The sequence below is a fragment of the Balaenoptera ricei genome, chromosome 3, assembly GCF_028023285.1.
Source record: "Balaenoptera ricei isolate mBalRic1 chromosome 3, mBalRic1.hap2, whole genome shotgun sequence".
Lineage (NCBI taxonomy): Eukaryota > Metazoa > Chordata > Mammalia > Artiodactyla > Balaenopteridae > Balaenoptera > Balaenoptera ricei.
The window spans coordinates 63,367,346-63,380,897 of NC_082641.1; the positions used below are offsets into that span (position 1 = coordinate 63,367,346).

The window sequence follows — 13,552 nt, forward strand, 5'->3', positions numbered from 1 at the left end:
AAGAAAAAATAGCAATTTAGATAAAAGTTATTACCATTTCCCCAAAGAAATTTGTAAACATTTTCATCCTCATAATCTTCCTATTTTACACACCTGTAGACTTTTAAAAGCATTTAAATAAATATACTAAAAAAAGTGTTAATTTATCTAAACTTATTCAATGAGAATGTTTTTGCATAGTTTATAACAAGGACACAACACAGTACTATATAGCACTTGACTAAGCATTGAGCAGCCCATACATTTTAAAATTTAGTTCAGCAGTGTAATTTTTAAAAAAACAAAGAAAAGAGTAAATAAAGGTAACTCTATAATGCCAGTGAGTTAGATGGAATATAAAAAGTTGTACCAGCTTAGTAAATAAGTTTTTTAAAAGTTCAAAAGTAATTTTAAAAAAGTATTTGTGGATGAAATTATATGTCTGGAATTTGCTCTAAAAATAATACAAAAGTGGAAGAGTGGGTAGGATTAGAAACGAAACAAGCCTGGCCATTTTTTCCTAAATGTTGAAGCTGGGAGACGTGTTCATGGGAGTTCACTATAGTATTATCTCTTTCAAATATACTTGAAAATTTGTGTTAAAGACTAACAAAAAAATCTTGCTTTTCTCTTTAAAGTTAAGTAATACTTTTTAAAAAATAAAGTTTACAGAGAGTAAATAAACTATAAACACATTACTAAATTTTCAGGACCAAATGAAAATCAGGGTTTTCTTTTGGTATGTTAATTAATGAATTAATAAGATTTAGGTATAAAATTTAAATTTTAAGAAGAGCACAAGCTGGCTTGCTAAGTAGCTATTACTACAATCAACTCAATCAACTTGACTGACTAGATCATTGTTCCCTATATCCTTCCATCTTTGAAAGAAAAAACAAAAACCACACAGATATTCTAGTGATTTTGCTCCTAATTTAGCAATAAAATGGTATCAACCAGAACAGAGGAATGTTGGCAAAGTATCTTTTTTCCTATTCATTCTTTTCTGTTGAAATAAGTGCTAAGGAAGAAAGACAAAAATAAATAGTATAAGTAAGCCTTAAAAACATAGATTTTAAATGTTCTCTGCTATGGGAAAAAAGGATAGTGTATCAACTTTAAACATTTGTGAGTTTCAGATTTGAATAGAAATTATTTTAATATTCTTTGTGTCTCTCATTAATGAAACACTGATCTTATTTCTATATAGTTCTCCCAAAATAGAAACAGTTATTAACTTCCTGACACAACAATGTGCTTGCTTTGGGGATTAGACTAAAATGCACTATTAACTAACTGGCAGTACATAGTAGGGTCAAAAGAGCTGAGCTGTAGTTCTAAAGCTGTTACTAATGAACTGTATGACCTAGGACAAATCACCTAACTTCTGGGATGTGTCAAAGGCCCATGCTTTCAAACTTTGACGTTTTACCCGATAATCCAGCCCACACTTAAATATGTATGTTACTGAAACACAATTTCATCTCTTAATGTGGGTTTTATCCTGGTGTTTCTTATTTCATTTTATATTTCATTTTTTCAGAATGCCATGAATAACCTAAGTTGATTTCAAACCACTGCAGTTTGAAAAATCCTAGATTACACCATCTCTGAGGTCCCCTCTGTTATTTTGAGGTTCTAACATTAGCTGTAAAATACTCAATTTTCTATCTCAGGTAGAAATCTTAATTTCAATCAAGTAACTAGGCGAATATTCATTGATACTGATTGATGTAAAAACAAGTTCAGAGAATAAGTCTTCTAAAATCCTATGCTAAAGTGTTTTTTAAATAATAAGAAAACTGTAAGATTATATAATGCCTTTAATGTAATTAAAAGCTTAAATTGACCTGTTAAATTTCATTTTCAGAAGTCAAATATCTCCTTGGCTAATTATATATTCCAGTAGTCAAAGAAGGTGTACCTTCACATCAAAGAAAGTAAACTCCTATTTGACTCCCCAAAACAGAGAAAATCAATAGATGACCAATCACAATTAATAACTCCAAACACTAAGGATTAGCAAAATAATAAACACTCAGAAAATTTTAGGTGCATAAAGTAAACTAGAAACAGCTTTTACAAATGATAAATATAAAAGTTCTTATTTCATAATGCTACAGTATCCAATGCACATGTCTCATTTAAGTGTCAGCCAAAGAAATCAAGGTTATAATTATGTTCAGTATAGTTACATCTATTTATTAATTGGACGTGTTAAATATAATAGGAAAGAAATTTTTGCTTCCCTCAACACAAATATTTTTAAAACTGCATATGAATCACATTGCTCTTTAGTAGTAATTGCGTATTTTAAAAACCAGTATGGTTTACAAATCAATGTAAACATATAGTCTTCAGATTGGAAGAACCAAAAATGTTCACGTGTTCAGTCATTTTTTAGCTATAGAAAAGAGAACACACTTATACTGCAATAGTTAAAGCATTACCTCTATGAAAATTCTAAAATATGCCTAACTCTTTTATGCAAAATTATTAGCATTTTTAGGAACAAATTAGAATAGCCTCATAGTCAAAGAGTTTTTCCCCATTCATTCCTAGAAAAATCTTAACAAATTCCTTCTTCTTCCTCAGCCTGACTATGAGGTCCCTCAATGTTAGTCTCTAATAAGTTTCGTCCTGTGCCCCTAATATTCAACCAATACAATCAAAATTAAAATTCTCATGAAAAAGAGAGTTTAGAATATTTCACTTCACAATTCTTCTGAATATGCTAAAGAATTTGATCTTTTTGAACTGGTCCAAAGAGATGCACAACAAAGGAAAACTTTCTTCTGAATTTTAATTAAAATTATCTAGGTCAAAAGTTTCCAAAGAAGGATAAAAATTAACTTTAAGACAATGACTGAGAGGTATTTTTTTACATTTACAGTTTCATAGACCTCCTTACATCCTAAAAATACCACAATATGGCCAATAATTAATGTAACTGGTTTTGAACATATTTAGGATAAATTGCATCTTTTAAAGTATCAAATTCTTTAAAATTCAGAAGCATGTGAAGATTTATCTCCTGTTAGGTGGTGTGCAAAAATGAACCTGACATTAACATTAACAGGTCCATACTGGAAGTTACACCAATAACTTGTCTTCTTCTTTGAAATAATACAGTGAGATCACCTCTAAGACCGGCAAAGCTTAATTTCAGAATAGGAAACCTATTTTTAAAAAAAAATTTTTATAACCCTCAAGAACATACATGAAAATGGAAACCAGGTTAACAAAGAGGGCCTTTTAGGGGCTGGGTTAAGAAATAAGTAGAAGAGATTTGCAATAATATGTTGTTTCACTGAAAAACAATTTGTACTATAATTAGCTCAGTAGCCCTTTTTCTACAAAGATAATGGAAATGTCCACTCCAGTCCATCTAGGCAACTATAAATTATTAAAACTTTTCTGAGGTTAACAATTAAAAAAAAAAGTCTGACCTGGAATTTCACTCAGGGTTGTAACTTCGCAAGATTTATCTGAAACCAAGTAAGTTTCTACACATTTTACTTAATCATGATGGTTGAATTGAATCTGTACCTATGTGAAAATGGCAATGCATTCTGAGTCGGTTCAGGCCTTGGCTCTGAGTTCTGGGTCACATCAGGTGTTCTTTCATCATCTGTCCCATTGATACTTTCTGGTGTTAAAGGAGACTGAAGATCCCCTCCTGCTGATTCCTTTAAAAAAAAAAAAAAAAGGGAGTGGGGATAAAAAAGTGTTACACTTTTGTTAAAATACACAAGATCATCTAAAAGTTAAAACTGACTCTGATGTATGCTTACTTATGAAATATAGTTATATTTCAATTGAAATTGGAGTCAAAGACGTAAAAATGAAATTTGAAGGAGAAAAAATTTTAAAGCAAAGCAACGCACAAGAAAACTAACTGAAACAATACAATTAAAAAATGTAAACATAACCAATTTAGAAATGTAGTTTCAAAGAACTGAAAAACTTTTAGGTTATATAAGCAATTAATTGGTTAAAATAAGATATTCAAATAATTACTTGAGAAGAAAAAAGATGGGACAAAAATGCAAGAAGATTTTATTTTTTATTTGGGAGGGTAGGAAGAGAAAGGGAACGAAATCTTCAACAAGTCAATTTTTTTGATCTGCCATAGCTTTCAATTCCAAGAGTCATTTAGAAAAGTAACTGGAAATATTTCTATAACACATTATATATAATGTATTTCAGCTTTTCTTGCCTGCTACTCATAAGGAAATTATTTCTCTTTGCAATATTTCCTGTCTTATTTCTATCAAGGTAAATTTAGTTTATCCCACTGGAAAATAGATGGGATTTAAAACAAAGGTCATTCTGACACCTACTCTTATGACTGCCATCATCAGATTATCTAAATTTGATATTAGAAGGCAGAATGAGGAGTCATTTGATAACCCTAGTAACCAGGGGACATCCTAGCACCAGATTGTTAAAGAGCAGCTTGACAGACCCTTTGCAATCTCTGACCAATAAAACGTCACAATAAAACATCAGTGTCCAATAGGGGAGTAGTTGGGGATGGTCATAATTTGTCAACTTGAAAGAATATAAGATTTCCTCAATTAAAAATAAGAAGAATATGTGTAATATAGGAAAATGCTTATAACTAGAAAAAAGAGGACAATATAAGGAGATATCTAGATTATGCTAATTTATATACTTTACATAAAAATTATTGCACATGAAGAAACACTAGAAAGAAATATGGAAAATATTGATATTAATGTGGTGAGACCAACTTTCTTTTCTGGGGCTTCTGGTTTTATATTGCTGTATGTGTTTTATTTTACATTTAAATATTTTAACTAATAGTACCATAGTGCTATAAATTATACAAGCTATCAAAGATCAAAAGACTACTTTCTTGATTCCACATCCTCCCTTAACTATTTTTCAATTATTAATGGGACCTCTAGTTTGACCTTTAATTTCATTCTTTTAAAATCTTTTCTCTGAATCTACTGTTTCTATTAACTGATAGTCAGTGTATGAATAGTTTGTAGTATACTGTGAAAACATGAAATTTTGTTTTACAACAAAGTCAAATCCTACTGAGGAAATAGTATCCAAAATGACTATCTCTAGATCAATTATGGACCATGTCAATTAGCCTGAAAAAGTTTAAGCAGCCAGTAAGAGACCATGAGGTATTCATATTTGGTTTCAATAAATCAGGAAATTTTTTCTCCAAGAAAGGCCAAACTAAAATAATCAAGATTGACTGTCCAATCAACTAAACAGTAAGTTGGCCAAGACCTAATTCAGTGGAAGTGATAACAGAAAAAATTACCTTGTTAACCTGAAAGGGCATAACCAGTGTTAGCAACTAAGGATTTGTTAGATTTGGTTGATAAGACTGTGAGGGCCAAAAGTCGATTAGGATTACAAGAAAGAGTCAGAGGAGGAGTAGTGTGATTTCTGGTTCTTATTACCTTCTGGGGTGAAATAAGAAAGATTATGAGGCATGGGTGTTGGGGAGGCTATAACTGTTGATGCTACTGAAGTAGACACTTCTCAGAGACAAGCTAAGGAGAGAAGGAAGAAAGGGACAGAGGTTGCAACAATTCCAGCATCTCAACAGGGCAAGCTTTTCTTCTGAAAGCTCGAATATTAGCTATATTTAACAAAAGGCATATTGAAATTACCCTAGACACTATACCTAAAATGAAAACAAAAGCCCAAAGCATGTTTCATTTTTAAGGATGTTTAAAAAAAATTAACATTTGCTCAAGAGAACAAGAAATAGTTCCAACAGTACATAAGGGAAATGAAACTCCTTTGCCTTCCAACTACTCCAACTAGGTAGCCGCACAGGCAGCCAAAAGTGTTGTGTGAAACCTTCTAGAAATTTTACATATGCTAAAAATAGCACTGTGAAACTTGTTTTATTTAACATGTTCCAAGCATCTAGTTGTTTTTTAGTTTAAATTTTGTGTAATTTCCTCAACATTCCACTTTAGTTATTCCTTAAAAACCCTAACTTTCATAAAACCTACATTTTACATCTTTAAATCAAACATTAAAATAAAAAGCATGGAGGTATATCTGTTAGACTACGAACTTTTGAGAAAGTAGGATAATTCCTCTTTAGAAAGAGATTCCTAAACTAATATGGCTAGCCACTTCTATGGTAAATGTTTAAGGAAAAAATTATCAAATAATATATTCTTTGATCACAGTTGATAAAAAAAATAAAAAGTGCAAAATATAAAAACTGAGATTTAATCAACTTCTATCACCTCTCCATCCTTATTTTGAGAAAATAAAACTCACATCTCACTGTTTCTGGGAAATTTCCCTCACACCCCACACCAAAATAAATAATCTGAAAAAGAAAAATAACAGTCAGATTGAAAAAAAAGTTTGCATATTAAAATGTGAGAGTAGCAAGGAAGCCAAAACTAACACATGTGACCACACTATAAAAAAGGAACCTGAGCAACGACGTAAGACTCAGAAAGTGCTTAAGAATTCTCTCTACTCATTTATGAAGTGGCAAGAAAGCCTTCCCCCGCAAAAAGCAAAAAGCTCCAGAAATATCTTGAATCACACGGAAAAGAAATGATGTTGGCCCTCACTCCAGGCCAGGCCTTCAGGGTGGTGTCACCAGCCTACTCTCAGGTGTATGTGCCATAGAAGGAGGATGGGGTGTCAAGGGTTAGCTCTACTTAAAGAAAAAAAAACTCAGGAAATTGCAGACGATCAATTACTGGTATGATTTATGTAAGAAAGATTAATAATCAAAGAAAAGCCTTCAGCTTTAAATCAAAATACTGGTGAACAAATGAAACATAATATTATTGAATGTTAATTTATAAATGTAAAAGAATCTTTTTTTAAAAAAAAGTCTTTAACTGACTTTTTAGATTAACTCATCAACTACTGGTTTTGATTCCAACAGATAAGAGGGCTTACGCTGTACAACCTCCTATCCTCCCAACCTGTCCCACTCCCTTTCCACCTGCTCTTCAACCTCATCAAGTCTTACATCCTCTTGGCCCTCTGCTATTATGCTAGTTGTCAGGCTCAACCTGGCTTTATTTCTCTCCATACCCAGCCTGCAATAGAAAGTCAATCACCTTAATTATATTCTCAGTAGCATCATCCCAACTTCCGGGCTTCCTTACCTTCCACAACACCCGTCTTGCCAATTTCTAATTCATATCATCATTCCCTATTCTCATGTGCCCAAGCTACCAAATGCTATGGGAGAAAATACGTTAAATATGCTGGTTAGTGTCATGAAAATAATTTTGAGCTCTGACTTCAATTATGCTCTTGAAGTGCTGAGTATTCTTTAATTTTACTTATTCCCACTTGACTCTTCTTTTTCTTTAACTAACAGCAGTCTCAAACCTCTGTTCAAGCTTTCTCTTCCTTCAGTTGTCCTTCCTCTCAGAGAATGATCTAACTCTTCCTTCACAGAAAAAATGGAAATAAACTGGCATAGACTTCCTCGATCTCCCACCTATCTGCATCTAAATCTGTTTTTATCCTTCCCTCTTGTCTCAAATCAAGTAGCTAATTTGTTTCCACCCTTCCCTCTCACATTACCCTCTTCTGCACAATGCTCCATCAATGATCCTTTCCTTCTCGTCTCTTTCTCCTTATCTAACTCCTTCCTTCCATTTAAGAACACATTCCAGTCACTCCCACACATACATTCCAGAAAAAAAATTCTTAGCTCCATATCCTCCTGAGATTATCACGCTAACCCTTTTTCTCCTCATACAAGAGAACAAAATATTTGTTACCTTATTCTTATTACTAAGCATTTTGGCCTCAAGAATAACCTAAAGTCACTATCTATCTCCTTTCATTCTAGAAAGTGCTTCACATTGCCCTTCCTTCACCAACAGTCCCTGTATTTACAAGTGGACTCCACTGTGTTAGGTTTAAAGTCCTCTTAAAGTCTCAACCTAGTGGAACTCTGCTCCCTGCACTGCCAAGTCATTGTCTCCAACTTAAAATGCTCTTCTCTTGACTTCTGTGCTAACATTCTCTGCTGGTTCATTTCCTACTTCTGTGTCTTTCCCTATATCTCCCTCAAATTCCTTAAGTGACCATCTTTTTTTTGTTTAAATTAATTAATTTATTTTTATTTTTGGCTGTGTTGGGTCTTTGTTGGTGCACGCGGGCTTTCTCTAGTTGCGGGGAATGGGTGCTATTCTTCATTGTGGTGCACAGTCTTCTCATTGCAGTGGCTTCTCTTGTTGCGGAGCACGGGCTCTAGGCACATGGGCTTCAGTAGTTGTGGTGCACGGGCTTAGTTGCTCCACGGCATGTGGTATCCTCCCGGACCAGGGCTTGAACCCGTGTCCCCTGCATTGGCAAGCGGATTCTTAACCACTGTGCCACCAGGGAAGTCCCTTTAAGTGACAATCTTTAAGTGACAATTTTTGACCCTTGTCTCTCCTGTCTTTCCATCCTATTTTTTTCTGGATGATATCATTCTCACCTACAGCTTTAACTATTACTCATTTGTTGATGATTCTTGAGACTTAGTTCCAATTCTGAATTTCTAACTACACACTATTCACCTGTATGTCCAATAGGATTGAAATTCATTCTCTGAAGTAGATATCCTCCTTTGAAGTTCATGTTACAAACCAAGAATTGAAGTTTCAGAAACATCTAACTTAATATCTTACTTTACCATTCTCTCTTGCCTTCACTATTTCCTCAATTCTTACATTTCCTCCAAGTTCAGTCAAGTTCACCATTATGTCTATTCCCTCCCTCTCTATTCTCACTGCCAATACCTAGCAGGTAAACCCAATAGAGAAACAGATGAATACTCCATTGGGACAAGTAACAGGATTAATGACACATATCTCCACTGCCCTTACTTTGGAGAGCAAAAAAAAAATATCCAGGGAACTCTAGCGAAACTTTCCTGAAGTTGTAAAAGTTGTTCTCGTGGTATTTGGTTCAGTAAAACCACACTTGTCATATGATACTAAGAAGGCATCATATTAATGTATAGGCATTCACTAATTCTAATGGTATATTTGTGGGCTAGATATATAAATAATATAGTTTACGATAGTAACAGTTGGCTAATGCAGACCACTTTTCAAAAAATCCATTTATAGCAGGAAAATCTAAAACATTCGAGATTTACTGCACTTGAAATGTCCTTAGAAATGATATAGTTCAAACCTCTGACCTTACAGATTCAAGAACCACGGCCAAAGAGATCAACTGACTTTCATAGGATCAAATAGCTAGTCACAGAGAGCCTAATAATCACTTACAATAAACCAGTGCCATTGGGTAAATATAATTTATCGTTAAAATGAACATTTTAAAAATTATGGTATTTATAACAAAGCTAAATAAACTTTATTTTTCTTTGAATACACACACTCACACACACATATAATCCGTTTTTTCTATAAAGTGAACTCTAAAAAATCTTGAGGAAGAGGTTTAGACATACTAAATATAAATCAAGATAGCTACTACAATATGTTTAATGCTATACAACCTGATACCTTAAATGGAAAAAAAGCCCATGACTTTTGTTTGGTTACAAACAAGTGATGGAGTAAATAGATTTTACTCAATTTAAAAGTCTTAGTCAACTGACAGCTAAAAATAATTTTTTTTCTAAACTCCAATGAAGAAAAATGTGGATTATATGATCATATAGCCCCTTTTTCTTCAATGCATATTCTGAGGAAAGTGCCTAACAAGTTAACTGAAATACAGTATTTTTAAAACTGTGAACTATGTAAGAAATTTCAAGTTTAAAGTCAATCATCTCTCTTGATTTTATATCAAGTTGACTGTTTAAAATATTCCCATGGAAACATGAGAACATAAGATCTCCAACAGAGGAAAAGTTCTAAATTAATGTCTGTTATTTAAAGAGAGATGTAAAAGAAACTGACAACTAATATGTGATTCAAAGTATTCCTAGAGATGTTACCTTGATGAAGACAACATGAAGATTATCTGATATGACCACATATTTATATCAAGTATACAACCTTAGCTCAAGAGTCTAAGAGGGAATTGGCCAACTTTGTTCTAAATGCCAGACTCCTTTCATCACAAGCCTTTAGGGAGATGGAATGGTTTGTCTACAGCACTATTTCTCAAAGTCTGATTCCCCAAGCCATCAGCATCTCTTGGAAACCTGTTAGAAATGCAAATTCTCAGGTCCCATCTCAGCCCTTCTAAATCAGAAATGCTAAGGTTGGGACTCAGCAATTTGTGTTTTAACATGTCTTCCAGGGGCTTCTGATATAGACTTTATTCAATTAAGGCATCTGTATTTTTCTAAATAACTATGTCAAGGCTTTACATCATCATCTTCACCATTACAGCCACATTGGAAACTCAGCTGTTAACATTTATTAAGCCTTTACTATATGCTAAGCACTTTGTAATCCTTATTTAATTCTCACAATAACTTTGTAAGAAAATATTGTCCTTATTCCCATTTTATGGACTAAAGAAAATACTATCATGCCTAAGTTCAGAAAACTAACAAGGGTTAGAGCCCAGATCAAAGCCAAGCTCTAGAGTCTACATTACTGCCATTATTGTATGACTGTGTCAACATGACATTGCCATTATCATACTTATTCCACCCAACAATCCTGTAAGGTAAGTAATGTAATACTCATGCTGCAGATGTATAAACAGACTTCGGTTAAGCAATTTTTCCAATATCACATAGTGGCAGAAAAAGAATTTATGTCTAAGTTTGTTTGACCTGAAAATACATACGCCTAACTGGTCTGTTATACCACCTCGAATAAAAGCAAAAGCTATGACCAACTCAGTGTCTACTATTATCAATTATCCCATTTAATCTCTCTATCCCCTTTGCTGAATTCCTGAGTAATATTCTAGTCTTCAGGCAGAGCATTAATTTAGTAGATTGGGTTAAACCAGTGAGACTCAAGCTGTGCTTTCTAGCTGAATAGAATCAGAGTGGCCAGAGGTCATACAATTCGAGTCAAAACAGAAATAGTAATGACCTCTGTAAGGGACTGTCATAAAAAAAAAAAGAAAGGAGAGGAAAGAGAAATGAAAATACCATTTTCCCCCTATTTCTCTGGCTCTGTAAATTAACAATCAGACTTCAAATATTTTAAAAATATAAATTAAGGTCAGCATATTTTGGCCCTCAAATCCTAATGAACTTAAGACATTTCTTTATTCCTTATATTTCACAGCACTTTCCAAATACAAACATCTTTGATATATTCTTTTGATAGAAAGTAAAGGCTTAAAGACATTCCTTCCACCAAAGAGAAGCAGGTATCTTAGCAGCAACTTGTAACACTTTATGACCAATTAAACAAAAACAAGTTATGATTAGAGAAGCAGGAACTAAGTACAATGGCAAAGTGTAAACCATTACAATTTTATTGGAGTTTTTTCAGTATTCTCTTATTGAATGTGTTATAGCATCCTCCTGTGACACTAGAATCATTCACCCGAGGAACTGGAGCTCCCAACGTGTACTGGTACTAAATTTTAAATAGGCTTTTATGCTTAAAAGCATCACTACATTATCACAGCACTTAGGGAAGATAGATTCAAGGGAAGTTTCAAAATGATCATTCTTGTTATTCCAGGTCACTGCAAGTACAGAGGAGGTATCATGGAGCTTTGGCTTCAATCCAGAGTACACCTTTAGTTTATGAGGAAGTATGTACTTTAAGCATACTCAACAGAACTCTTCTTTCCTCTGAAAACACTCAAAACTATTTATACCAGTAGGGTTTACCAAATAGAGTTGGGTGCCAGGGGTGGGGAGGAAGGTGAAGAGCAAAATATTTTCTAAAATGTTCCAATCATTTGGCTAGTCACAAAATTCCAAGGCAATTACCATTTACTTACTTAAGAAAGTTTTATGTAAATCAGCTACTACTGACATACTCCACAGAAACATTTGTAACATCCAATCCTTCCTTTTATAAAATCTCTTAAGTACACTTCAAAAACAAACAATTACTCTAGAGAAGAACCCAGAACAAAGCTGAACCTTACTCTTAAGATGACAATTGAAATAAAGATTAACTTTAGAAAAGTCTATTATTAAAAAGCTGAAAATTATTGGCTTTCTATGAGTCATATTATTACATTAAAACCTTTGTGAGGGCTTCCCTGGTGGTGCAGTGGTTGAGAGTCTGCCTGCCAATGCAGGGCACACGGGTTCAAGCCCTGGTCTGGGAAGATCCCACATGCCGCGGAGCAACTGGGCCCGTGAGCCACAACTACTGAGCCTGCGCGTCTGGAGCCTGTGCCCCGCAACGGGAGGGGCCGCGATAGTGAGAGGCCCGCGCACCGCGATGAAGAGTGGCCCCCGCTTGCCACAACTAGAGAAAGCCCTCGCACAGAAACGAAGACCCAACACAGCCAAAAATAAATAAATAAATAAATAAAGTAGCTATTAATTAAAAAAAAAAAAAAACCTTTGTGAAAGTACTGAAATGTAACTGTTTAATGAATTTTATTTGGAGATGTAATTAATTTCCAACTGAAGAAAGACTACAATGGACAAGTAATAGGTATTAACTCATTTGTTAAAGGAAAAAGGGATGCTTTTTCTTTTTTTTTCTTTTTATTTATTTAATTTTTATTGGAGTATAGTTGCTTTACAATATTGTGTTAGTTTCTACTGTACAGCAAAATGAATCAGCTACATGTATACATATATCCCCTCTTTTTTGCATTTCCTTCTCATTTAGGTCACCAAAGAGCACTGAGTAGAGTTTCCTGTGCTATACAGTAGGTTCTCATTAGTCATCTATTTTATACATAGTATCAATTCCAATCTCAAAAAGGGATACTTTAAAACCTACAACCTTTGGGTCTCAGTGCTCAGATGTAAAATGTCCCAACTGTCAGATTTAAACACACCTTAAAATCAGGTAGAACAAACTATATTGTTTATATATTTCTATTTTCTGTATATTATGATGTTTTTGGGGTTTTCTTTTTTTAAAAAAATATTTTATTTATTTATTTGGTTGCGCTGGGTCTTAGTTGCGGCAGGCGGGCTCCTTAGTTGCAGCTCGCCAGCTCCTCGGTTGTGGCATGCAAACCTTAGTTGTGGCATGTGGGATCTAGTTCCCTGACCAGGGATCGAACCCGGGACCCCTGCATTGGGAGCGTGGAGTCTTAACCACTGTGCCACCAGGGAAGTCCCTATTGTGATGTTTTGACATCTTAAAAAACCTTTCTGGCAAGCCAATTCTTAGAGATAGCAGGGGGCTAAGGTGGGAGCATGGCTTTGATATGCAAATTAACCACTCCAGGCCATACCTCCTCTATCTGGCCCCTCCATCCCAGGAGACAATATTCCTCTGCCTTAATCATCCAAGGGGCCCAGTACCAGGCAACTAGGAACTAACTCTATAGTTTACGGCCCACTGAAATCATTCAGACTAGCCAGTCCTAAACTGTCCACCCTACCCTACCATTACCAACAGAAACCCCAATACAGGCTCCAGCCTTAGTGTTCCCCTGTACTCTTGCTTTCTGCCCTCTGACCACCCTGAGGCATCCCTGATGTCCCCCCAGAGGTGTG

The 13,552-nt window shown here is 34.4% G+C and overlaps 1 protein-coding gene across 2 annotated transcripts in view; it reads right to left on the reverse strand.

The window, feature by feature from the left end:
- Positions 1–13,552, reverse strand: part of HOMER1 (homer scaffold protein 1) — a 126,836-nt gene that overhangs the window by 59,919 nt on the left and 53,365 nt on the right. For both annotated transcript variants that reach the window (XM_059916635.1, XM_059916636.1), the window contains exon 5: positions 3,529–3,668. In XM_059916635.1, coding sequence (XP_059772618.1) covers positions 3,529–3,668 — 140 coding nt within the window. The remainder of the gene's footprint in view (positions 1–3,528; positions 3,669–13,552) is intronic.